The sequence below is a fragment of the Oncorhynchus tshawytscha genome, linkage group LG01 (genome assembly GCF_018296145.1).
Source record: "Oncorhynchus tshawytscha isolate Ot180627B linkage group LG01, Otsh_v2.0, whole genome shotgun sequence".
Lineage (NCBI taxonomy): Eukaryota > Metazoa > Chordata > Actinopteri > Salmoniformes > Salmonidae > Oncorhynchus > Oncorhynchus tshawytscha.
The window spans coordinates 18,279,619-18,305,380 of NC_056429.1; the positions used below are offsets into that span (position 1 = coordinate 18,279,619).

At 45.2% G+C, this 25,762-nt stretch overlaps 1 protein-coding gene across 1 annotated transcript in view; it reads left to right on the top strand.

Moving 5' to 3' along the window:
* Window positions 1-25,762, top strand: part of LOC112260563 (protein unc-13 homolog A-like) — a 90,930-nt gene that overhangs the window by 27,686 nt on the left and 37,482 nt on the right. Inside the window, exons 8-12 of the mRNA XM_042303935.1 lie at window positions 1,002-1,031; window positions 1,218-1,425; window positions 6,575-7,342; window positions 8,975-9,065; window positions 12,345-12,391. Of these exons, the coding sequence (XP_042159869.1) occupies window positions 1,002-1,031; window positions 1,218-1,425; window positions 6,575-7,342; window positions 8,975-9,065; window positions 12,345-12,391 (1,144 nt within the window). The remainder of the gene's footprint in view (window positions 1-1,001; window positions 1,032-1,217; window positions 1,426-6,574; window positions 7,343-8,974; window positions 9,066-12,344; window positions 12,392-25,762) is intronic.

The window sequence follows — 25,762 nt, forward strand, 5'->3', positions numbered from 1 at the left end:
CATCTTGAAGCAAGTGGGGACAGCAGACTGGGATAGGAAGAGATTGAATATGTCCGTAAACACGCCAGCCAGCTGGTCTGTGCATGCTCTGAGGACCCAGCTAGGGATGCCGTCTGGGCCGGCAGCCATGCGAGGATTAACACGCTTAAATGTCTTACTCACGTCGGCAACGGAGAAGGAGAGGCCACAGTCCTTGGTAGCGGGCCGCATTGGTGGCACTGTACTATCCTCAAAGCAGGTGAAGAAGGTGTTTAGCTTCTCCGCAGGCAGGCAGGCGTATGGAAGGATTAGGAGAAAAGCTGACATGATGAATCAAGCCAGCAGGCCTGCCTCGTCAACTCCACACACAGTGATTTATGGCTGCTGGCTGTGTGATGGATGTGTGCTGACATACTTACACTGCCCTGTCAGACACAGCCCTGTCTGTCTGATGATGACAGCCCAGGTGAGTGGGCGGAGATGTCTGTGGATGAGTCTGGGCTGCGGTGGGTGTTTCAGTCTGTCAGTAGGTGTGTGTGTGTGCGTGTGTGCCTGCTTGCATGACTGCGTGCGTGGGTGAGAGACGGTTTGTGAGCAACCAGCCATGAAGGTTGGTCAGTGTACGTGTGAGTGCTTGTGCGTGTGCGTGTCTACGTGCTGTGTTTCAGTGAGTGTGTATTGATGGTGGCTGCTTATGGGCTATGAGTCATGGGGCGCTGGGTTGGCAGCTCTACTGGTGAGAGTTATGGCTGACTCCCCACTGCGCTCTGCTAATTGCCACACCCTGAACCCTCCTTGGCCCTCCATCCGTCACAAGGTCAGCCATATTGCCTTCGCTGAACTGCTCCGTCTCCAGCTCCACTCTGGGTTCTACCCCCCAATCAGAATGGTTCCCGGGGGTTCAGTACCCTCACCCTGACTGGTTTATTTCCTGGTCATATGGTTGTACATTCTTTAACCTGAAGTTCATATCTCAGGCCCAAATCAACATTGTGATAACTTCTTACTCCCTGTCCCTGTAGGTAACTGGAGTCTGTGGGGAAACCAGCAAAGTGAGTTTTTATAGCTTTTCACACAGTTTAGCACTATAAATGTGATGTATCTGCTTTTGGCCTTGGTACGGTAGGCCTGTACTGGCAGGTTTTTAAAATTAGTCACCAAGCACTCACTAGCATCCTGGGTAATGAACCTAGCCCCTATAATAATCATAATATTTCAACCATTTCCTGTGTGTGTAGATGAGGACCCAGACAGTGCAATGGACGACAGAGACAGTGACTACCGCAGTGAGACCAGTAACAGCATCCCCCCTCCCTTCTACACCATGTCTCAGCCCAACACCTCCATGCACCAGTACCCCATCCTGAGAGACCAGCGCTACTCCTCGCACACCTCCTACAACGGCTCCATCCAAGAGCTGGACTATGACAACCATAGAGCCATCAGGTAACCTACCCTCTCTGCTGTCGTGTCCTCCTTATCTGGTTCATTATCTGGTTTACTCGGTCCTCAGGGTCTCAATAAGGGGTTCGTCCCAATAAGCCCAAGTGCCTTCCTTTCCTTGTTTCCTTCATTTTATAATTACATTTGAGTAATTTCTTTACAAGCTGCTATCCTGCAGTTCTACTAATCAAAAAACATGCAGGGTAGGTGAAATGTATAAGTTGTACATTTCCCCTGTCCAGCTCTTTGAGATTTGTGTGGGTGAAGGAAAGAAGACGAGGAAAGGAAACAACGCTGGACTATTGAGACACACACAGCATGTATCTCACCTCCTTTTCTTAGTCAAGGGATCCATACTGACTTCGTCTGGAGATCAACACTCTGTTCTCACAGAGTAAAGCAGACTGATACAGAGCAGAATAGATATGCCTCCTTGTTTGATTTCATATTCACACTGATGTTTTATGGTAACCTGTTGTCCCAATGTGACTTCACTGTCTCTGGTCTCACTATATCAGCCTGAAGGAGCAGCCCATTGTATACAGGTCATCTGTCAAGATCCTTACTGGCACCTTGTCACAATGATCATTGTGTGTGTATACACGTGTGTGTGCGTGTGCGTGGCTGAAATACAGTCCCCTGTTTTTTTGTCTGTTCATCTGTTGTTCAAAGGCGCAAGTTCACTCAAACTCATACATTGCTAGGTGCAGCCACATTATTGCATAAAGGCTTCTATCAGCAGTGATTCTGTTTTAAGCGATATGAACCTGCAAGGTCCACTATGGCTAAAAACCAATCACTATCTATCTATCTATCTATCTATCTATCTATCTATCTATCTATCTATCTATCTATCTATCTATCTATCTATCTATCTATCTATCTATCTATCTATCTATCTATCTATCTATCTATCTATCTATCTATCTATCTATCTATCTATCTATCTATCTATCTATCTATCTATCTATCTATCTATCTATCTATCTATCTATCTATCTATCTATCTATCTATCTATCTATCTATCTATCTATCTATCTATCTATCTATCTATCTATCTATCTATCTATCTATCTATCTATCTATCTATCTATCTATCTATCTATCTATCTATCTATCTATCTATCTATCTATCTATCTATCTATCTATCTATCTATCTATCTATCTATCTATCTATCTATCTATCTATCTATCTATCTATCTATCTATCTATCTATCTATCTATCTATCTATCTATCTATCTATCTATCTATCTATCTATCTATCTATCTATCTATCTATCTATCTATCTATCTATCTATCTATCTATCTATCTATCTATCTATCTATCTATCTATCTATCTATCTATCTATCTATCTATCTATCTATCTATCTATCTATCTATCTATCTATCTATCTATCTATCTATGCCAGTGATCTTTATGCAGTAGGTGTGCTGGGCAGTGTGTGTTTCAGTTTGGTGTGTGTACGTTGCTGTGTGTCTTTGAAAAGCCTTTGGCTGGGCTGTACTGATGCTTCTCCTCTCCTGCGTCTCCTCTCCTGCCCCAACCTGCCAGATGCTATGATACTTTAGACTCAGCCACCAACGGGCACAGCGATCTCGATTCAGCTTCAGGTTCAAGCCGGCACACCAGCCGCCAGTACACTCTAGACAGTAGGCACTCACTCTCCAATAGGTGGGTCTCTGCACCTCCTCTCCACCTCCTCCTCTTCCTCATCTTCCTCCTCACATCTGTCTGACAGAAATGCTGGTTTCTATCGGACAGCAGGCCCATGTGTGTTCTTGTGGGTCTGTGTGTGTGGGTCTGTGTGTGTGGGTCTGTGTGTGTGGGTCTGTGTGTGTGGGTCTGTGTGTGGGGTCTGTGTGTGGGGTCTGTGGGTCTGTGTGTATGTATGTATGTATGTATGTATGTATGTATGTATGTATGTATGTATGTATGTATGTATGTATGTATGTATGTATGTATGTATGTATGTATGTATGTATGTATGTATGTATGTATGTATGTATGTATGTATGTATGTATGTATGTATGTATGTATGTATGTATGTATGTATGTATGTATGTATGTATGTATGTATGTATGTATGTATGTATGTATGTATGTATGTATGTATGTATGTATGTATGTATGTATGTATGTATGTATGTATGTATGTATGTATGTATGTATGTATGTATGTATGTATGTATGTATGTATGTATGTATGTATGTATGTATGTATGTATGTATGTATGTATGTATGTATGTATGTATGTATGTATGTATGTATGTATGTATGTATGTATGTATGTATGTATGTATGTATGTATGTATGTATGTATGTATGTATGTATGTATGTATGTATGTATGTATGTATGTATGTATGTATGTATGTATGTATGTATGTATGTATGTATGTATGTATGTATGTATGTATGTATGTATGTATGTATGTATGTATGTATGTATGTATGTATGTATGTATGTATGTATGTATGTATGTATGTATGTATGTATGTATGTATGTATGTATGTATGTATGTATGTATGTATGTATGTATGTATGTATGTATGTATGTATGTATGTATGTATGTATGTATGTATGTATGTATGTATGTATGTATGTATGTATGTATGTATGTATGTATGTATGTATGTCTCTCTCTCTCACACATACATACAGACAGACAGACAGACAGACAGACAGACAGACAAACAAAGAGAGAGAAACAAAGAGAAGAGACAAACACAGAGAGAGACAAACACAGAGAGAGACAAACACAGAGAGAGACAAACACAGAGAGAGACAAACAAAGAGAGAGACAAACAAAGAGAAGAGACAAACAAAGAGAAGAGACAAACAAAGAGAAGAGACAAACACAGAGAGAGACAAACACAGAGAGAGACAAACACAGAGAGAGACAAACACAGAGAGAGACAAACAAAGAGAAGAGAAACAAAGAGAGAGACAAACAAAGAGAAGAGACAAACAAAGAGAGAGACAAACACAGAGAGAGACAAACACAGAGAGAGACAAACAAAGAGAAGAGACAAACACAGAGAGAGACAAACACAGAGAGAGACAAACAAAGAGAAGAGACAAACACAGAGAAGAGACAAACACAGAGAGAGACAAACAGAGAGAGACAAACAGAGAGAGACAAACAGAGAGAGACAAACAGAGAGAGACAAACAAAGAGAGAGAAACAAAGAGAAGAGACAAACAAAGAGAGTTTGCATGTGTGTGCGCTTCTTTATTGAGTAGCAGGTTGGGGGTCAGGATTCTGTCTGTGAGTGTGTATGTGGTTTTGTGCATATGCCGTGTGCGTGTTTGTGCGTGTTGGTGTCCTTTCCTCAGGTGTTTTCCTGTCCCCCCGTCTCCTGCATTATTGAACCTTCACTGCTCTAATCGATAGTGTGTAAACGGGTGGACTTGTGTGTATGTGTTGGGGTTTGTGTTGTTCCTGTCTGCTCTCTCTCTCTAACTCATGCCGCGTCTCATTCTCTTTCCCTACTCACTAATAGCCTCATTCATCATAGACGATAAATATATCCTAAAAAGATGCTGTTTCTCCACTCCTGTCAGCCCAGTGTAGGATTCAAAGCATTCACCAATAATATCTCAAAATACTGAAATAAAGACCCATAACTACACCACCCAACCCACACTCACACTCATGCATCTGAACACATACTAGCCCATCCCTTGGTCTGGGTTGCCTTGGTTGGTTCACTACCTTTTTCCTCTTACTTTAGGTTAACTGTTCTGTCACACTCTGGCTCCTTATCCCAATATGTCACCTTTACATGCCCTCTGGTCCCCACTCTGGCTCCTTATCCCAATATGTCACCATTAACATGCCCCCTGGTCCCCACTCTGGCTCCTTATCCCAATATGTCACCATTAACATGCCCTCTGGTCCCCACTCTGGCTCCTTATCCCAATATGTCACCTTTAACATGCCCTCTGGTCCCCACTCTGGCTCCTTATCACAATATGTCACCATTAACATGCCCTCTGGTCTCCACTCTGGCTCCTTATCCCAATATGTCACCTTAACTTGCCCTCTGGTCTCCACTCTGGCTCCTTATCCCAACATGTCACCTTTAACATGCCCTCTGGTCCCCACTCTAGCTCCTTATCCCAATATGTCATGTTTAACATGCCATTTGGTCTCCACTCTGGCTCCTTATCCCAATACGTCACCTTAACATGCCCTCTGGTCCCCACTCTGGCTACTTATCCCAATATGTCACCTTTAACATGCCCTCTGGTCCCCACTCTGGCTCCTTATCCCAACATGTCACATTAACATGCCCTCTGGTCTCCACTCTGGCTCCTTATCCCAATATGTCACCTTTAACATGCCCCCTGATCCCCACTCTGGCTCCTTATCCCAATATGTCACCATTAACATGCCCTCTGGTCTCCACTCTGGCTCCTTATCCCAATATGTCACCTTTAACATGCCCCCTGATCCCCACTCTGGCTCCTTATCCCAATATGTCACCTTTAACATGCCCCCTGATCCCCACTCTGGCTCCTTATCCCAATATGTCACCTTTAACATGCCCTCTGGTCCCCACTCTGGCTCCTTATCACAATATGTCACCTTTAACATGCCCTCTGGTCCCCACTCTGGCTCCGTATCTCAATATGTCACCTTTAACATGCCCTCTGGTCCCCACTCTGGCTCCTTATCCAATATGTCACCTTTACATGCCCTCTGGTCCCCACTCTGGCTCCTTATCCCAATATGTCACCTTTACATGCCCTCTGGTCCCCACTCTGGCTCCTTATCCCAATATGTCACCTTTAACATGCCCTCTGGTCCCCACTCTGGATCCTTATCCCAATATGTCACCTTTAACATGCACTCTATGGGGCCACTTTGGTTCTTTAGTGTTTATAGTGTTTCATCCCCAGTCTGGAGGCATAGGGGAACAATTGTGCCACATTCATGTGAGTTGCAGTGTTGAAGTGTTAGTGTGTTCTGTGTGGCTGTGGCTCCTCTGTGTCCTCTTCGCCTCAGTGGCAGCCTGTTATTACCTCTTCCTCCTATGATGTGCCACAGTGTCAAGCAATGATGGGGGTAACATGTTACTTTTGTTACAGTCTGCTTGTGTGTCTGTGTATCTGAATGTGGTCCATGTGTCTAAAGTCCTACAGGCAGCAGTCACTATGCCTCCTCCGGGGAGCTGAGTCAAGGCAGCTCCCAGCTCAGTGAGGAGTTTGGCCCAGAGGTCGAGGGGAACATGAGGGGCTCTGTGGAGCTCTACGATGAGGACAACGCCTACCACTCCTGTCACTCCTCTGTCAGCTACGGCTGGGATCCCGACGCGCCCGAGGAGGTGTACAGTGACGAGGGGGGCTACATAAAAGATGACGAGGAGGAGGGTGAGCTTTATGAGCCCGAAGATGGAGAGGGGGAGTACGACTATGAGAGAGAGGAGGAGGAGGAGATGGACAGCACTCTAAGCGAGGAGCTGCACTACACCTCCTCCCCTACAAGCACGGCTTCCACGCTGCCCCCCAAGGCCTCCATTGCCAGGCCTCCTCTGGAGAAACAGGCCTCCCTGAGAGAGCAGCAGCCACAACCCCCAACCCTGGTTCCCTCTTCCCTGGCCCCCACCTCTCAAGCCCACTCAATGCTCCCTTTCCAGCCCCCTGTCACCACAGCCTCCACCAAGCCTACCTTCACCCCAATGATCCATCCATCCCTCATCAAGCCCCCCCCTGCTCCAGATACCCAGCCCCCTGCTCCAGATACCCAGCCCCCTGCTCCAGATACCCAGCCTCCGGTGTTTGATGCCCTGGATGACATCCACCTAGACATCCAAGTGGAGGAGCCTCTGACTTTAGAGATGGAGGTCCCTGTCGTAGAGAGCCTCCCAGCAGAAGTCCCCCCAGAGAAGACCCCGGTCGTCAGGTGAAACCTCCTCTACTGCACTCTTAGAAAAAAACAGTTCCAAAAGGGTTCCATCTGGAACCAAAAGGGTTCTACCTGCAACCAAAAATGGTTCTACATGGAACCTAAAGGCTTCTACCTGGAATCAAACTGGTTCTACCTGGAACCAAAAAAGGTTCTTCAAAGGGTTATCCTATGGGGACAGCCATAGGATAACCCTTTTAGGTTCTAGATAGCACCTTTATTTGTGTGTGTAATGTAGCCAGAGCACCTTCTCATATTTTATTTATTTATTTCAACTTTATTTAACCATGTAGGCAAGATGAGAACAAGTTCTCATTTACAATTGCGACCTGGTCACAATAAAGCAAAGCAGTTCGACACGAACAACACAGAGTTACACATGGAGTAAAACAAACATACAGTCAATAATACAGTAGAAAAATGTGTCTATATACAATGTGAGCAAATGAGGTGAGATAAGGGAGGTAAAGGCAAAAAAAGGCCATGGTGGCAAAGTAAATAAAATATAGCAAGTAAATTAAAAAATAAATAAAAATAAACACTGGAATGGTAGATTTGCAGTGGAAGAATGTGCAAAGTAGAGATAGAAATAATGGGGGTGCAAAGGAGCAAAATAAAAAAATACAGTAGGGGGAGAGGTAGTTGTTTGGGCTAAATTATAGATGGGCTATGTACAGGTGTAGTAATCTGTGAGCTGCTCTGACAGCTGGTGCTTAAAGCTAGTGAGGGGGATAAGTGTTTCCAGTTTCAGAGATTTTTGCAGTTCGTTCCAGTCATTGGCAGCAGAGAACTGGAAGGAGAGGCGGCCAAAGTAAGAATTGGTTTTGGGGGTTACCAGAGAGATATACCTGCTGGAGCGCGTGCTACAGGTGGGTGCTGCTATGGTGACCAGCGAGGTGAGATAAGGGGGGACTTTACCTAGCAGGGTCTTGTAGATGACCTGGAGCCAGTGGGTTTGGCGACGAGTATGAAGCGAGGGCCAGCCAACGAGAGCGTACAGGTCGCAGTGGTGGGTAGTATATGGGGCTTTGGTGACAAAACAGATAGCACTGTGATAGACTGCATCCAATTTAATGAGTAGGGTATTGGAGGCTATTTTGTAAATGACGTCGCCGAAGTCGAGGATCGGTAGGATGGTCAGTTTTACAAGGGTATGTTTGGCAGCATGAGTGAAGGAGGCTTTGTTGCGAAATAGGAAGCCAATTCTAGATTTAATACTATAACAATTATTCACTTCCCTACATCTTCTACCTATACACACTACATACTGTATACTGTACACACTACATATACACTACATATACACACACTACATATATACTACATATACACCCTACATACTGTATACACACTACATATACACACTACATACTGTATATAGCCTGCATATACACTAAATACTGTATACAGACAACATATTTACTACTTATACACACAACATATACACTACATATACACAATACATATACACTACATACTATATACACAATACATTATTCTACAGTTTTATTAGTATCCGTTACTAGCCACTACTGCCTATAAAAAAAAGTTACATTATGTTCTAACAAATCAAATCAAATCAAATCATGTAAATATATTGAGCTCTGCTCTTGTAAATTCCTCTCCCAGCAATCAGAGGCTCATCATGGATCCTGGTCCAGACAGGGCTAGGGCCAACTGGCAACGGCTCTGCAGCAAGGTCCGACTACAGCTGCAGCAGGTGAGACAGCGTGTGTGTGTGTGTGTGTGTGTGTGTGTGTGTGTGTGTGTGTGTGTGTGTGTGTGTGTGTGTGTGTGTGTGTGTATATATGTGTGCACGTGGATGTGTATGGAAACCATGTGGCTGCTCTCTTTGTTTCTCGCCAGAATGCTGTCACTCCTTCATATGTCCCTGCCCTGAGGTTTCTCTTCTGACATCTTTGCCCTTTCAGCTTTCTTTCATTCACTTCTCAATCCTTTGGTGGTCTGTCATTCATGTCACCTTCTCTTACTCTGTAAATTGTAATCCTGTGGTTCTTTTTGCCCGGCTTAATGTTGTTAAGATAATTTGTGTTTGTTTGATTTTGTGCCACTTCCGAAGCGATTTGAATGTTGTCCGTTCTGATTGGCCAGGGCTGGAGCCGACTGCAAGGTGGGTGTGTTTGTGGTTGGTCATGAGTGCTGCAAGTGATGATGACGTGAATGTCAGTGTTGTGTCATGCTCTAAACACACAGAGAGAAAAAGAGCACAGATACAATTACTGGAACGTCAGGGGCGGCAGGGTAGCCTAGTGGTTAGAGCGTTGGACTAGTAACTGGAAGGTTGCAAGTTCAAACCCCAAAGCTGACACGGTACAAATCTGTCCTTCTGCCCCTGAACAAGGCAGTTAACCCACTGTTCCTAGGCCATCATTGAAAATAAGAATTTGATCTTAACTGACTTGCCTAGTTAAATAAAGGTCAAATAAAAAAATAAGGATCTGTCACAAATCCACTTTCAACCGTGGCCTTCAAACACAAAGGCCTCCCGACTGACGTCAATGGATGGCGAAATCACCCCCGATAACGCTCTCTTGTCTCTCTCCTGTGTTTTATGGCTGACATTAGGGTTTGTTTTTTTCCCCAATGAAACACATCTTTCTTGACTTTATAGTAACAAAGTGGGGTAGACTAGATAACAAACTGACTAGCCGTGTGTCACGACTCCATCGTTGTAACTAACAGTTAGACAGCTAGGGGCAGAAAGCTAGGTGCAGACAGCTAGGGGCAGACAGCTGGGAGCAGACAGACAGCTAGGGGTGGACAGACAGCTAGGGGCAGACAGCTGGGGGCAGACAGCTGGGGACAGACAGACAGCTAGGGGCAGACAGACAGCTAGGGGCAGAAAGCTAGGGGCAGACAGACAGCTAGGGGCAGACAGACAGCTAGGGGCAGACAGACAGCTAGGGGTGGACAGACAGCTAGGGGCAGACAGACAGCTAGGGGTGGACAGACAGCTAGGGGTAGACAGCTAGGTGCAGAAAGCTAGGTGCAGAAAGCTAGGTGCAGACAGCTAGGGGCAGACAGCTAGGTGCAGAAAGCTGGGGTCAGACAGCTGGGGGAAGACAGACAGCTAGGGGCAGACAGACAGCTAGGGGCAGACAGACAGCTAGGGGCAGAAAGCTAGGTGCAGACAGCTAGGGGCAGACAGACAGCTAGGGGTGGACAGATAGCTTGGGGCAAACAACTAGGGGCAAACAGACAGCTAGGGGCAGACAGACAGCTAGGGGTGGACAGATAGCTAGGGGTGGACAGATAGGGGCAGACAGCTAGGGGCGGACAGACAGCTGGGGGCAGACAGACAGCTAGGGGCAGAAAGCTAGGGGCAGACAGACAGCTAGGGGCAGACAGACAGCTAGGGGTGGACAGACAGCTAGGGGTGGACAGACAGCTAGGGGCAGACAGACAGCTAGGGGTGGACAGACAGCTAGGTACAGACAGCTAGGGGTAGACAGCTAGGTGCAGAAAGCTAGGTGCAGAAAGCTAGGTGCAGACAGCTAGGGGCAGACAGCTAGGTGCAGAAAGCTGGGGTCAGACAGCTGGGGGAAGACAGACAGCTAGGGGCAGACAGACAGCTAGGGGCAGACAGACAGCTAGGGGTGGACAGATAGCTTGGGGCAAACAACTAGGGGCAAACAGACAGCTAGGGGCAGACAGACAGCTAGGGGTGGACAGATAGCTAGGGGTGGACAGATAGGGGCAGACAGCTAGGGGCAGACAGACAGCTAGGTGCAGACCGCTAGGTGCAGACAGCTAGGGGCAGACAGCTAGGTGCAGACAGCTAGGTGCAGACAGCTAGGGGCAGACAGACAGCTAGGGGCAGACAGCTGGGGGCAGACAGCTAGGGGCAGACAGACAGCTAGGTGCAGACAGCTGGGGCAGACAGACAGCTAGGTGCAGACCGCTAGGTGCAGACAGCTAGGTGCAGACAGCTAGGGGCAGACAGACAGCTAGGGGCAGACAGACAGACAGCTAGGTGCAGACAGCTAGGTGCAGACAGCTAGGGGCAGACAGACAGCTAGGGGCAGACAGACAGCTAGGGGCAGACAGACAGCTAGGGGCAGACAGCTAGGTGCAGATAGACAGCTAGGGGCAGACAGACAGACAGCTAGGGGCAGACAGCTAGGTGCAGACAGCTAGGGGCAGACAGACAGCTAGGGGCAGACAGACAGCTAGGTGCAGACAGTAAGGGGGCAGACAGACAGCTAGGGGCAGACAGACAGACAGCAGCTAGGGGCAGACAGACAGCTAGGGGCAGACAGCTAGGGGCAGACAGCTAGGGGCAGACAGACAGCTAGGGGCAGACAGCTAGGTGCAGATAGACAGCTAGGGGCAGACAGCTGGGTGCAGACAGCTAGGGGCAGACAGACAGCTAGGTGCAGACAGCTAGGGGCAGACAGACAGCTAGGGGCAGACAGCTAGGTGCAGACAGTAAGGGGTAGACAGACAGCTAGGGGCAGACAGCTAGGGGTGGACAGCTGGGGGCAGACAGACAGCTAGGGGCAGACAGACAGCTAGGGGCAGACAGCTAGGGGCAGACAGACAGCTAGGGGCAGACAGCTAGGTGCAGACTGCTAGAGGCAGATAGACAGCTAGGGGCAGACAGCTGGGTGCAGACAGCTAGGGGCAGACAGACAGCTAGGTGCAGACAGCTAGGGGCAGACAGCTGGGGGCAGACAGACAGCTAGGGGCAGACAGCTAGGTGCAGACAGTATGGGGTACACAGACAGCTAGTGGCAGACAGCTAGGGGTGGACAGACACCTAGGGCAGACAGACAGCTAGGGGCAGACAGACAGCTAGGGGCAGACAGACAGCTAGGGGTGAACAGCTAGGGGCAGACAGACAGCTAGGGGTGAACAGCTAGGGGCAGACAGCTACAGACAGACAGCTAGTGGTGTGATGTAGTAGACCTAATAAAACAATTTCCAGGGGTACTATGTGCCAATCATTCCTCCACCTGTCTCCCCCCTCTCTCCACAGGCTCGGGGGGAGTCCGTTGGGATTTGCTCCCTGTTGCTATCAGCAGGGTAAGTGCCTGTCACTATCACACCAATGTACATGATAATAGCTGTATAATGATGGCCTAATGATGGCGACGGATGATTGCGCCAATGGAGATGGCAGCATTGCGACTCTTAAGCAACTCTGCAGTATTTTGATTGTTTTGGTCACGTGGACTGGGATATGTTCAGAGTAGCTTCAGAAAATAATATTGACACAAGTACTGATACGGTGAAAGAGTTTATCAGGAAGTGCATAGGAGATGCTGTACCCACTGTGACTATTAAAACCTACCCCAACCAGAAACCATGGATAGATGGGAGCATTCGCGCAAAACTGAAAGCGCGAACAACCGCATTTAACCAGGGCAAGAAGACTGGGAATATGGAGGAATACAAACAGTGAAGTTATTCCCTCCGCAAAGCAATCAAGCAGCATAAACATCGATATAGGGGCAAGGTTGACTTTTACTGCACCGCACACAACCGCAAAGCTTTCCAGATGGTGGTGCGGTCTGCCCAACGCATTACTGGGGTCAAACTTCCCGCCCTCCTGGACACCTACAGCACCCGATGCCATAGGAAGGCCAAAAAGATCATCACGGACAACAACCACCCGAGCCACTGCCTGTTCACCCCACTATCATCCAGAAGGCGAGGTCAGTACAGGTGCATCAAAGCTGGGAACGAGAGACTGAAAAACAGCTTCTATCTCAAGGCCATCAGACTGTTAAACTAGCACATCACTAGCACATCAGAGGCGGCTGCCTATAGACATAGATTAGGAATCCCTGGCCACTTTTAGAAATGGATCACTAGCCACTTTAATAATGTTCCGTATCAAGCATTACTCATCTCATATGTATAAACTGCACTCCACACTATTCTACAGAATCTAAGTCACTTTTAAATTGAGCTTACATATTGCATCACCCATTTCACGTGAATATACTGTACTGTATTCTGTACTACACAACTGACTGTTGAACAGCCCTCTCCAGCAAATCAGAGGCTGCTGCCTATAGACATAGATTAGGAATCCCTGGCCACTTTAAGGAAATGAAACACTAGCCACTTTAATAATGTCTCCATATCTTGCATTACTCATCTCATATGTTTAAACTGTACTCTATACTATGCTACCGTATCTTAGTCCAATGCCGCTCTGACATATCTGTACAGTTGAAGTTGGGAAGTTTACATACACCTAGCCAAATACATTTAAACTCAGTTTTCAAAATTCCTGACATTTAAACCTAGTAAAAATTCCCTGTCTTAGGTCAGTTAGGATCACCACTATATTTTAAGAATGTTACAGTATATGTCAGAATAATAGTAAAGAGAATTATTTATTTCAGCTTATATTTCTTTCATCACATTCCCAGTGGGTCAGAAGTTTACATACACTCAATTAATATTTGGTAGCATTGCCTTTAAATTGTTTAACTTGGGTAAAACATTTCGGGTAGCTTCCCACAATAAGTTGAGATCTTGGGATGTTGCTTCAATATATCCACAAAATATTCCTCCCCCATGATGCCATCTATTTTGTGAAGTGCACCAGTCCCTCCTGCAGCAAAGCACCCCCACAACATGATGCTGCCACCCCCGTGCTTCGCGGTTGGAATGGTGTTCTTCGGCTTGCAAGCATCCCCCTTTTTCCTCCAAACATAATGATGGTAATTATGGCCAAACAGTTCTATTTTTGTTTCATCAGACCAGAGGACATTTCTCCAAAAAGTATGATCTTTGTCCCCATGTGCAGTTGCAAACCGTAGTCTGTTTTTTTATGGCGGTTTTGGAGCAGTGGCTTCTTCCATGCTGGGAATAAAGGTCATTCCATGCAGCCTTTCAGGTTATGTTGACATAGGACTTGTTTTACTGTGGATATAGATACTTTTGTACCTGTTTCCTCCAGCATCATCTCAAGGTCCTTTGCTGTTGTTCTGGGATTGATTTGCACTTTTCGCACCAAAGTACATTAATCTCTAAGAGACAGAATGCATCTCCTTCCTGAGCGGTATGATGGCCATGGTGTTTATACTTGCATACTATTGTTTATACAGATGAACGTGGTACCTTCAGGCATTTGGAAATTGCTCCCAAGGATGAACCAGACTTGTGGAGGTTTACAATTTTTTTCTGAGGCCTTGGCTGATATCTTTTAATAATCACCATGATGTCAAGCAAAGTGGCACTGAGTTTAAATGTAAGCCTTGAAATACATCCACACCTTGAGAAATCTTCTGAATTCAACACTGGTAGGATCGACGAGTTAGAGAAGCTATGCACGTCATTGCAGGATAGAGGCTTTCTGTGAAAGTGGTGGACCTGGAGGGCCGATCCAGAGGTAATAACCTTCGCGTTGTTGGTCTGGCAGAGGGGGTAGAGGCGGGCTCTCGCCCCACCGACTTCTTCGCCAAGCTATTGAAGGATGCAATGGGATCGGATGTTTTGGATTCGGATCCCCAGCTGGACCATGCACATCGCTCCCTTGTCCCAGTGCCTGGACCGGGCCAACGTCCTCGCCCAGTAATCATCTGTTGTCACAGTTTCAAGACCAAGGATCTTATCCTGCGTGAAGCTCGAATGAGGGGCAACCTGTCACATAAAGGGCATCCATTCCGTGTATATGAGGATTATGCGCCCGATGTGGCAAAGCATCGCGCCGACTACAGAGATGTCATGACCAAACTCTACAAACTCCATCTTCACCCAGCCTTACTCTTCCCTGCAAGACTAAGAATTACCCCGCCTTCCGGTGAGAAGATTTGGCTCTCCTCGGTTTTGGACACAGAGAAGTTTATCCGGGGATATACACCAATCCCCCATACAGGTTAGAGTGCCTTGTCATTGCGTGTTAGGGTCTGCTCATGGACTCGAATCCATACTATACCATATTGGGTGAAACCGTATTAAACGGGCTCAACAAGGGCTACCGAACATGTAAGACGCTGAGCCGACCAATGGATGGCGGTCAGAGCTCTCATTTAACGTTAAATTCACTTTCATCCCGGCTGTGCTCAGAGTGATGCATATTTTTACTTCCAGGTTTGATCACTGACACCTTCGGATGGATATACTTATATTCCCGCACTTTTGTTTTGTATCGTTATTTATTTTTCAATCCTTACATTATTCTTACTACCATACCATTTATTTATTGCTTGCAGGGGAATGGGGGTGATGGTTGGGAAGGGGCAGACGCAGACACCTGGTTAGCAAGTTGATGTTTTGTGCCGTTCTGCCTTTGGCTAGCCGTGGGCCGCTCTCCCGACTAGAGTCCCACCAGCCCTCTTTAGTGCTTATATGGCTGTGTAGGTGTACGTACATATCATTTCTATTTGTACTTTATTACTATTTTCTCTTAGCATTTTAGTATTATGTATGTGTACATTTTAAATCAGTGTAGATTGTTATACTGGGGTATGAATGTTTGTATGTGTATATGTGCATATGGATGTATATACATATTCTTTAAATATATATACCATTTTTTTGTGTGGGTATGTAGGTATGTATGTGTGTATGTGTGTGTGTGTGTGTGTGTGTGTGTGTATGTATATGCATGTGTGTATGTGTGTATGTATGTGTATGTGTGTATGCATGTGTGTATGTATATATATTTAAAAATTAAATAATATATATATATATATATTTTAATTTAATGGGGGGAACGTTTAATTTAGCAAATCCTTGTTCCGATCTCCTGACCCACAGTATGTAAAGGTACGGCTGACTATGTCGGTTGCGGATGGTTTATTTTTTGACCGGCAGTGCTTAGCAATATAATCTTGAGGCTATATCTTGCTTATCTCTGGGATTGACCCAGGATGACGCTTAAATGCGCAATATGTTTAAGTTGCAACTTATTCGGTTTAGGTTTATTAGATGCCAACTGAACACTTTATTCGCGGGAGCCTCCTCAGTTCATATGTTAGTAGAAGTTCTAGGATAGTGAGAGGTGAACGTATAGTTGGGATTTTATTTTTGTTTTACCTCTTGTTCGAGGTCGCGCCGTGCTTTTTTGGCATCGGCCAGACAATGTGTTTATTATTTTTATTTTTCCTTTTTTTTCTTCTCCTGTTTGCATGCCTGTTAAATATGGGTTGATGGGGGGGGTAAGTGTTGGGGAAATTAGGGGAACAGGGTGGGAAGTAAAGGTGCTTGCAGGGTGGGAGGGGTGGGTTGGATACTGCTCGGGTGTAGGTGCTACATATGCTGATCGTGATGGTTTGGTGCGCTTCCTTAACTTTTTATCAAGTTACATGGTATGCAGGCCACCATAGGAACTACAAATGAGAGGAGGGCGGGGCTTACATTCACTTCCTGGAATGTCAAGGGTTTAAACGAACCAATTAAGAGGGGCAAGGTCCTAGCCAACCTGAAAGCACTCTCGTCTGATATTATATTTTTGCAAGAAACCCATCTGAAGAATAACTCTCATAGCAGACTTAAGTGTAGGTGGGTGGGGCAAGTGTATCACTCTAACTTCTCTGCCAAAACGAGAGGCACAGCGATTCTGGTACGGAAAGGAATTCCCTTTCTACATAAAACCACCCTTGCGGATAAAGAGGGTCGGTATGTGATCGTAATAGGAGAAATCCACTCTACCTCAGTAACTCTACTAAATATCTATGGGCCAAACATTGATAACCCCTCTTTTTTCAAAAGAGTCCTTGCCCTGATTCCAGATATCTCCCATACTAACCTGGTCATTGTAGGGGACCTTAACTGTGTGCTAGACCAGTATTTGGATAGATCCTCTACCCGGCGAACCCCTACCTCCTATTCAAGCGAATTCTTGAATACCTACATAAAAAATTCGAACTTATTTGATATATGGAGGATCGCTAACCCTACGGGTAGGGAATACTCCTTTTACTCTCATGTTCACAATGTTTACACTCAAATTGACTACTTTTTGTTGGATGCTAGACTACTCCCCTATACCTGTAATGTGAGGTATCATGATATTATAATCACGGACCACAGTCCACTCACCTTCTCCCTGAGATTGGGTGACATTGTACTAAACGAGAGGGTCTGGAGGATGAATCCTCAGCTCCTCACAGAACCAACATTCTGTGAATATCTTAAAGACCAAATTACCATTTTTCTTTGATACCAACGACAACACAGAGACCTCCCCAGCATTATTGTGGGAAACACTGAAGGCTTATCTGAGAGGCTGTATCATCTCCTTTCAGGCTGCCAGGAGTAGGCGAAACAGAGGAAAACTGGAAGAACTGGAGGGACAAATTCACTTACTGGATAGGGAGAATGCTAGTCATCCATCTATGGAGAAACATAAAAAAATTACCTCTTTAAAATTTGAATATAATCAGATTCTCTCAGCTAAAATTGCTAAATCTTTTCTCTATGCCAAGCAAAAATATTTTGAGTTTGGTGACAAACCACACAAATTACTCGCCAGACAACTTCGAAAAAATGTGAGTGACCGAATGATTCACAAAGTTAAATCTGCATCTGGGGAATTACTCTCTTCCCCCAAAGACATCATGACAGATTCCGGCAGTTTTATGAGACTCTATATACATCTAAAGCGGATCCTAACCCCTTAATTATGCAAACATTTTTGGAGGACTGTAATCTTCTTGCCCTGAACCAGGAAGATTCTAACTTCCTGAATAAGGAAATATCTCTTGATGAAATTCGAGAAACAATTAAATCTCTAAAGAGTGGCAAGACCCCAGGCCCAGATGGATACCCTGGTGAATTCTATAAAACATTCAGCAACATGCTCTCTCCCTACCTGCACAAAATGTTGGTTCAGGCCAATGAGGATGGAGCTCTCCCTTCTACTTTGGACGAAGCGTTCATTACAGTTATACATAAGAAGGGTAAAGATCCAGAAGAGGTAGGGTCATACAGACCAATATCTCTCCTTAATACAGACCAAAAGATTTTAGCAAAAACTCTGGCTAACAGGCTTAGCACTTTAATTGGCAAATTGGTCCATTCGGATCAGACCGGCTTTATCCCTAACAGAAACTCATTCTTCAATCTCAGGCGCCTCTTCAATATTATGTATTCTCAGAGGTTACCCAACGTGGACCTTGCCGTCATATCTCTTGACGCCGAAAAGGCCTGTGACCAAGTTGAGTGGCCCTATCTATTCAAGGTCCTACAGAAATGTAATATTGGAGATGAGTTCATAAATTGGATCCAGCTTTTATATAGGAACCCCTGTGCCAGAATACTCACTAACCAATCATTGTCGCCCCGATTTAACCTTAACAGGGGGACAAGGCAGGGTTGTGCGCTGTCGCCTATGCTCTTCGCCCTAATTATCGAACCCCTCGCTCAGACGATTAGATCTCATGCAGCAATACACGGCTATAATACTAAAGATACTCTAAATAAGATTTCCCTATACGCAGATGACATCCTCCTCTATGTAACAGAACCCCAGGCTAGTATCCCAGCTATTCTTGATGTGATCAATTTGTTTGGTACCTTCTTGGGATATAGAATAAATTGGAACAAGAGTGAATTAATGCCCATACGGTCGCAAAACACCTCCTGGCTAGAACATCTCCCATTTAAGTTATCTTCAGAAAAATGTACCTACCTAGGAATTGTAGTTACCAAACAATACTCCTTTCTATTTAAAGAGAATTTCCCCTCTCTGATACAAAAACTCAAAGCAAACATACTATTTTGGAGAACTCTCCCAATTTCTCTGCTCGGAAGAATTAATGCCATTAAAATGGTCTTCCTCCCACAACTGCTCTACCTATATCAGAACATCCCAGTATTCATACCTAAATCCTTTCATAAACAACTGGACTCAATTATCAATCCTTTCATCTGGGATTATAAAACACACAGGATAAGTAAAAAAACACCTCTGTAAATCCAAGATGGAAGGAGGATTGTCTCTCCCAAATGTTATATTTTATTACTGGGCCGCTAACCTCCGCGTTATGTTTCTGCTGGATGACACACTTCTGGCATCCAGCTGGCTTACTATGGAGCGTGAGGAGTGTCACTCCTTCTCTATTGGTGCTGTGATTCTGTCGCCTGCCAATCTGGAGATGTCACTTTATTGTAACAATCCTATTATACAAAGCACAGTCCGAATCTGGAAGCAAATTAAAGTCCACTTTGAGCTTAGACCAATGTCATTCATGCTCCCTGTCGCCAGGAATCCCTCCTTTGCCCCTTCTAACCTTGATAACACCTTTGAGCGATGGGGAGAGTTGGGGATAAGTACCATAGGGGATTTATACATAGAAGGGACCTTTGCTTCCTTTGAGTTGCTGAGGGAAACTTATAATCTTCCCAGAAGTAATTTTTTCAGATACCTACAAATTAGAGACTATGTTAGAAAACACCTCCCAACATTTGGGAATGCTAAACCTTCCATGTTTGACGGATGCATAAAAATATGCCCAACTCAGATAAACTGATATCGCGTCTATATGATGCTTTTCAATCTGTTAGCACACCTTCTACAGATGCCATCAAGGCAAAATGGGAGGAAGAACTAGGGACTGACATCTCGGTGGCAGACTGGGAAGAGAGCTTGGAGTATATCCACACATGCTCCATTAATTCCAGACATCGTCTCATACAATTCAAGGTATTACACAGATTACACTATTCCAAAACTAAACTGCATAGGATATTTCCTGATACATCCCCTACATGTGATAAATGTCAGGCTGCGCAGGGTACACTACTCCACTGCTTTGCCCTATGCTCTAGCTTGCATGCTTATTGGTGTGGAATTTTTGGGATCCTCTCTGAAGTTTTGGAGACTTCAATAGACCCAGACCCTCTTCTGATAATCCTGGGAGTATCTGAGTCCCTAAACGGATTAACCAACCCCCAAAAACAACTAATCTCGTACGGTCTCATTTCGGCAAAAAAACTAATCTTGTTGTTTTGGAAAAGGAGGGAAGCGCCCTCTACCAAATAATGGCTCAGTGAATTGGCAAACACTGTACACTTAGAAAGAATTAGATATATTCTGAACAATAAATTATCAACATTTGATCAAATCTGGCAGCCTTTCCTCTCCTACTTGGACGAGTCGGCCCTGTGAATTTGTACTTATTAACGCACTCTCAATTGTAATATTTTAATCTACCTTTGGCGTGTGCTGGCCCTGCTGGCCCTGTTTTGTATGTCGTGTTTTGTATTATTTGTTTTGCACCCAGGGCTCTGGGTCTTGTTGTTCCTGAATGCTCTTTTATGTTTAGATAAGAATTGTATACCTGTCTTGTATACCTATACACCATTCTTGTGTGTGTTTAATAAAACATATTTGAAACAGTAAACTACTGACCCACTGGAATTGAGAAACATTGATTTAGGTGAAATAATCTGTCTGTAAACAATTGTTGAGAAAATGACTTGTCATGCACAAAGTAGATGTCCTAACCGACTTGCCAAACTATAGATTGTTAACAAGATATTTGTGGAGTGATTGAAAAACTAGTTTTAATGACTCCAACCTAAGTGTATGTAAACTTCCGACTTCAACAGTATATATATTCTTAATCCATTCCTTACTTAGATTTACGTGTATTTTGGGTATAAGCTAGAAGCACAAGCATTTCTCTACACCCGCAATTTGTTTTGATAATAGTTGTGTTAGTTGTATTATTTGTATCGTTGTATTCTACATTTGTGTGACTGGCCTTGTCTATCAGTGTTTTGTTACTTGTCCAGTTGTGTGTTTTTTCATGGACCCCAGGAAGAATAGCTGCTGCTTCTGCAAAAGCTAATAGGGATCAGAATAAACAAATAAACCAATATTAATCAAATCAAATTGTATTTGTCACATGCTCCAAATACATGAATACGTGAAAAGCTTACTTTTATAAGTCCGTAACCCTACAATGCAATAAAAAAAGAGTTAAGAAAATATTTACTAAATAAACTCAAGTAAAAAGAAAGTAACACAATAAAATAACAATAACGAGGCTATATACAGGGGTTACCAGTACTGAGTCAATGTGCGAGGGTACAGGTTAGTCAATGTAAGTGAGGTAATATGTACATGTACTGCAGGTAGGGATAAAGTGACTATGTATAGATAGCAGAGAGAACAGTCTATGACTAGGGTGGCTGGAGTCTTCCTCTGACACCGCCTGGTATAGAGGTCCTGGATGGTAGGATGCTTGGCCCCAGTGATGTACTGGGGCATACACATTACCCTCTGTAGCGCCTTGCGGTCGGATGCCAAGCAGTTGCCATACCAGGCGGTGATGCAACCAGTCAGGATGCTCTCGATGGCGCAGCTGTAGAACTTTTTGAAGATCTGACGACCCATTCTAAATCTTGTCAGTCTCTTGAGGGGGAATAGGCATTGTTGTGCCCTCTTCACGACTGTGTAGGTGTGGGTGGACCATGATCATTCCTTAGGGATGTGGATACCTAGGAATTTGAAGCTCTCGACCTGCCCAACTACAGCCCCATCGATGTGAATGGGGGCGTGCTCTGCCCTCGTTTTCCTGGAGTCCACGATCATCTCCTTTGTCTTGATCACGTTAAGGGAGAGGTTGTTGTCCTGGCACCATACTGCCAGTTGTCTGACCTCCTCCCTATAGGCTGTCTCATTGTTGTCAGTGATCAGGCCTACCACCGTTGTGTTGTCTGCAAACTTAATGATGGTGTTGGAGTCATGTTTGGCCATGCAGTCATGGGTGAACAGGGAGTAAAGGAGGGGACTAAGCTCGCACCCCTGATGGGCCCCCGTGTTGAGGATCAGCATATCAGATGTTTTGTAGCCTACTCCCACCTAGGAGTCGCCCGTCAGGAAGTCCAGGATCCATTTGCAGAGAGAGGTGTTTAGTCCCATGGTCCTTAGCTTAGTGATGAGCTACAAAGCTTCACAACATGGAATAATACAGAACTGCATGACATTTTGAGCAAACAGTTAAAGTTAAGTTGGTCCCAGATCTGTTAGGGAAAGGGGGATACCTAGTCAGTTGTACAACTGAGTGCATTCAACTGAAATGTGTCTTCTGCATTTGACCCAACCCCTCTGAGTCAGAGAGGTGCGGGGAGCTGCCATAATTGATATCCACGTCTTCAGGGCCCAGGGATCAGTGGGTTAACTGCCTTGTTCAAGGACAGGACAACAGGTTTTTACCTTATCAGCTCAGGGATTCAATCCAGCAACCTTTCGGTTATTGGCACAACACTCTAACCACTAGGATACCTGCGTTGCCTATGGTCATTGTCATACAAACATGGCTATACAGCCGAAACGGATCTGGGACCAAGTTAGAGGATCTATTTCTCTAATTTCCAGTGTGTCTATGTGTGACTCACCACCTAGATTCGGTCTAAGAAGAGAGTCTTTTGTTGTGAAATGTAGCTAGATAGCTAGCTAGGTAAACAATGAATCCCAACTCATGATGCAACGTTAGTTAGCGAGCCAGCCAGCTTATGTTAGCTAGCTAGCTAACTGTACACTAACTTGAAATGAAAATACTTTGTCAAAATTAGAGTGGGGTCTTTTGTTAAGACGTCTAGCTAGCTAGCTAGCTAAACAACTCATGACGTTACTACCCTGTATGAATCTGCAGGTAGCTAACCACCCAGGTTCTATGGCTAGTCAAGCAAGTGTGCCTGAGAAACGAAGAATAAGATCATACACAACGTTAGCTAGCGACCCAGCCTGTTAACGTTAGCTAGTTAACAGTACACTTGAAATGAAACCACTTTCTGTCAAAATTAGAAACGTGTAATATCTGAAAATGTAGCTAGCTAGACAACGTATCTTACCAGTATACATCATGGTTGGACGCATCTCCTGTCTGATGCCATGCATGGTTGCCCTTAGCTTAGTTTGATGATGTAATCCAGACTGAAGTTTTCTCCATCTCCTTAGCTATCATACTCGAATTCCACTTATTTCAAAACTCGGTCTTCCAGAAAGTGGAGCGCATACACATAACGTTAGCTAGCGAGCCAGCCAGCTAACGTTAGCTAGCAAACAGTACACTTTCATTTGACATTAGGTTTATGCAGTTTTCTAACACCACATTTGAAAAAAAAAGACACGTTTGACACGATTACCTGACATACTGACCAGCTCCAATAGACAGACGTGTACTATATGGCAGACCAATCCAAACGCATCTCTCGGCATGTCCAGTCCATTCATTATCTCAGCCAATCATGGCTAGCGGGAAGGTTGCTCACTTCCGTTGCTCATCAACTTCCGGCGCCGACAGAGATGGCCGCCTCGCTTCGCGTTCCTAGGAAACTATGCAGTTTTTTGTTTTTTTTACGTGTTATTTCTTACACTAGTACCCCAGGTCATCTTAGGTTTCATTACATACAGCCGAGAAGAACTACTGAATATAAGATCAGCGTCAACTCACCATCAGTACGACCAAGAATATGTTTTTCGCGATGCGGATCCTGTGTTCTGCCTTACAACCAGTGTAACGGAGTGGATTACATGCAGCGACCCGAAAAAACGACTCAGAAAAAGAGGGAAACGAAGCGGTCTTCTGGTCAGACTCCGGAGACGGGCACATCGTGCACCTCTCCCTAGCATTCTTCTCGCCAATGTCCAGTCTCTTGACAACAAGGTTGATGAAATCCGAGCAAGGGTAGCATTCCAGAGGGACATCAGAGACTGCAACGTTCTCTGCTTCACGGAAACATGGCTAACTGGAGAGACGCAATCCGAGCGGTGCAGCCAGCGGGTTTCTCCACGCATCGCGCCGACAGAAACAAACATCTTTCTGGTAAGAAGAGGGGCGGGGGCGTATGCCTTATGACTAACGTGACATGGTGTGATGAAAGAAACATACAGGAACTCAAATCCTTCTGTTCACCTGATTTAGAATTCCTCACAATCAAATGTAGACCGCATTATCTACCAAGAGAATTCTCTTCGATTATAATCACAGCCGTATATATCCCCCAAGCAGACACATCGATGGCTCTGAACGAACTTTATTTAACTCTCTGCAAACTGGAAACGATTTATCCGGAGGCTGCATTCATTGTAGCTGGGGATTTTAACAAGGCTAATCTGAAAACAAGACTCCCTAAATTTTATCAGCATATCGATTGCGCAACCAGGGGTGGAAAGACCTTGGATCATTGTTACTCTAACTTCCGCGACGCATATAAGGCCCTGCCCCGCCCCCTTTCGGAAAAGCTGACCACGACTCCATTTTGTTGATCCCTGCCTACAGACAGAAACTAAAACAAGAAGCTCCCACGCTGAGGTCTGTCCAACGCTGGTCCGACCAAGCTGACTCCACACTCCAAGACTGCTTCCATCACGTGGACTGGGAGATGTTTCGTATTGCGTCAGACAACAACATTGACGAATACGCTGATTCGGTGTGCGAGTTCATTAGAACGTGCGTTGAAGATGTCGTTCCCATAGCAACGATTAAAACATTCCCTAACCAGAAACCTTGGATTGATGGCAGCATTCGTGTGAAACTGAAGGCACGAACCACTGCTTTTAATCAGGGCAAGGTGTCTGGTAACATGGCTGAATACAAACAGTGCAGCTATTCCCTCCGCAAGGCTATCAAACAAGCTAAGCGCCAGTACAGAGACAAAGTAGAATCTCAATTCAACGGCTCAGACACAAGAGGCATGTGGCAGGGTCTACAGTCAATCACGGACTACAGGAAGAAACCCAGCCCAGTCACGGACCAGGATGTCTTGCTCCCAGGCAGACTAAATAACTTTTTGCCCGCTTTGAGGACAATACAGTGCCACTGACACGGCCTGCAACGAAAACATGCGGTCTCTCCTTCACTGCAGCCGAAGTGAGTAAGACATTTAAACGTGTTAACCCTCGCAAGGCTGCAGGCCCAGACGGCATCCCCAGCCGCGCCCTCAGAGCATGCGCAGACCAGCTGGCCGGTGTGTTTACGGACATATTCAATCAATCCCTATACCAGTCTGCTGTTCCCACATGCTTCAAGAGGGCCACCATTGTTCCTGTTCCCAAGAAAGCTAAGGTAACTGAGCTAAACGACTACCGCCCGTAGCACTCACATCTGTCATCATGAAGTGCTTTGAGAGACTAGTCAAGGACCATATCACCTCCACCCTACCTGACACCCTAGACCCACTCCAATTTGCTTACCACCCAAATAGGTCCACAGACGATGCAATCTCAACCACACTGCACACTGCCCTAACCCATCTGGACAAGAGGAATACCTATGTGAGAATGCTGTTCATCGACTACAGCTCGGCATTCAACACCATAGTACCCTCCAAGCTCGTCATCAAGCTCGAGACCCTGGGTCTCGACCCCGCCCTGTGCAACTGGGTTCTGGACTTCCTGACGGGCCGCCCCCAGGTGGTGAGGGTAGGCAACAACATCTCCTCCCCGCTGATCCTCAACACTGGGGCCCCACAAGGGTGCGT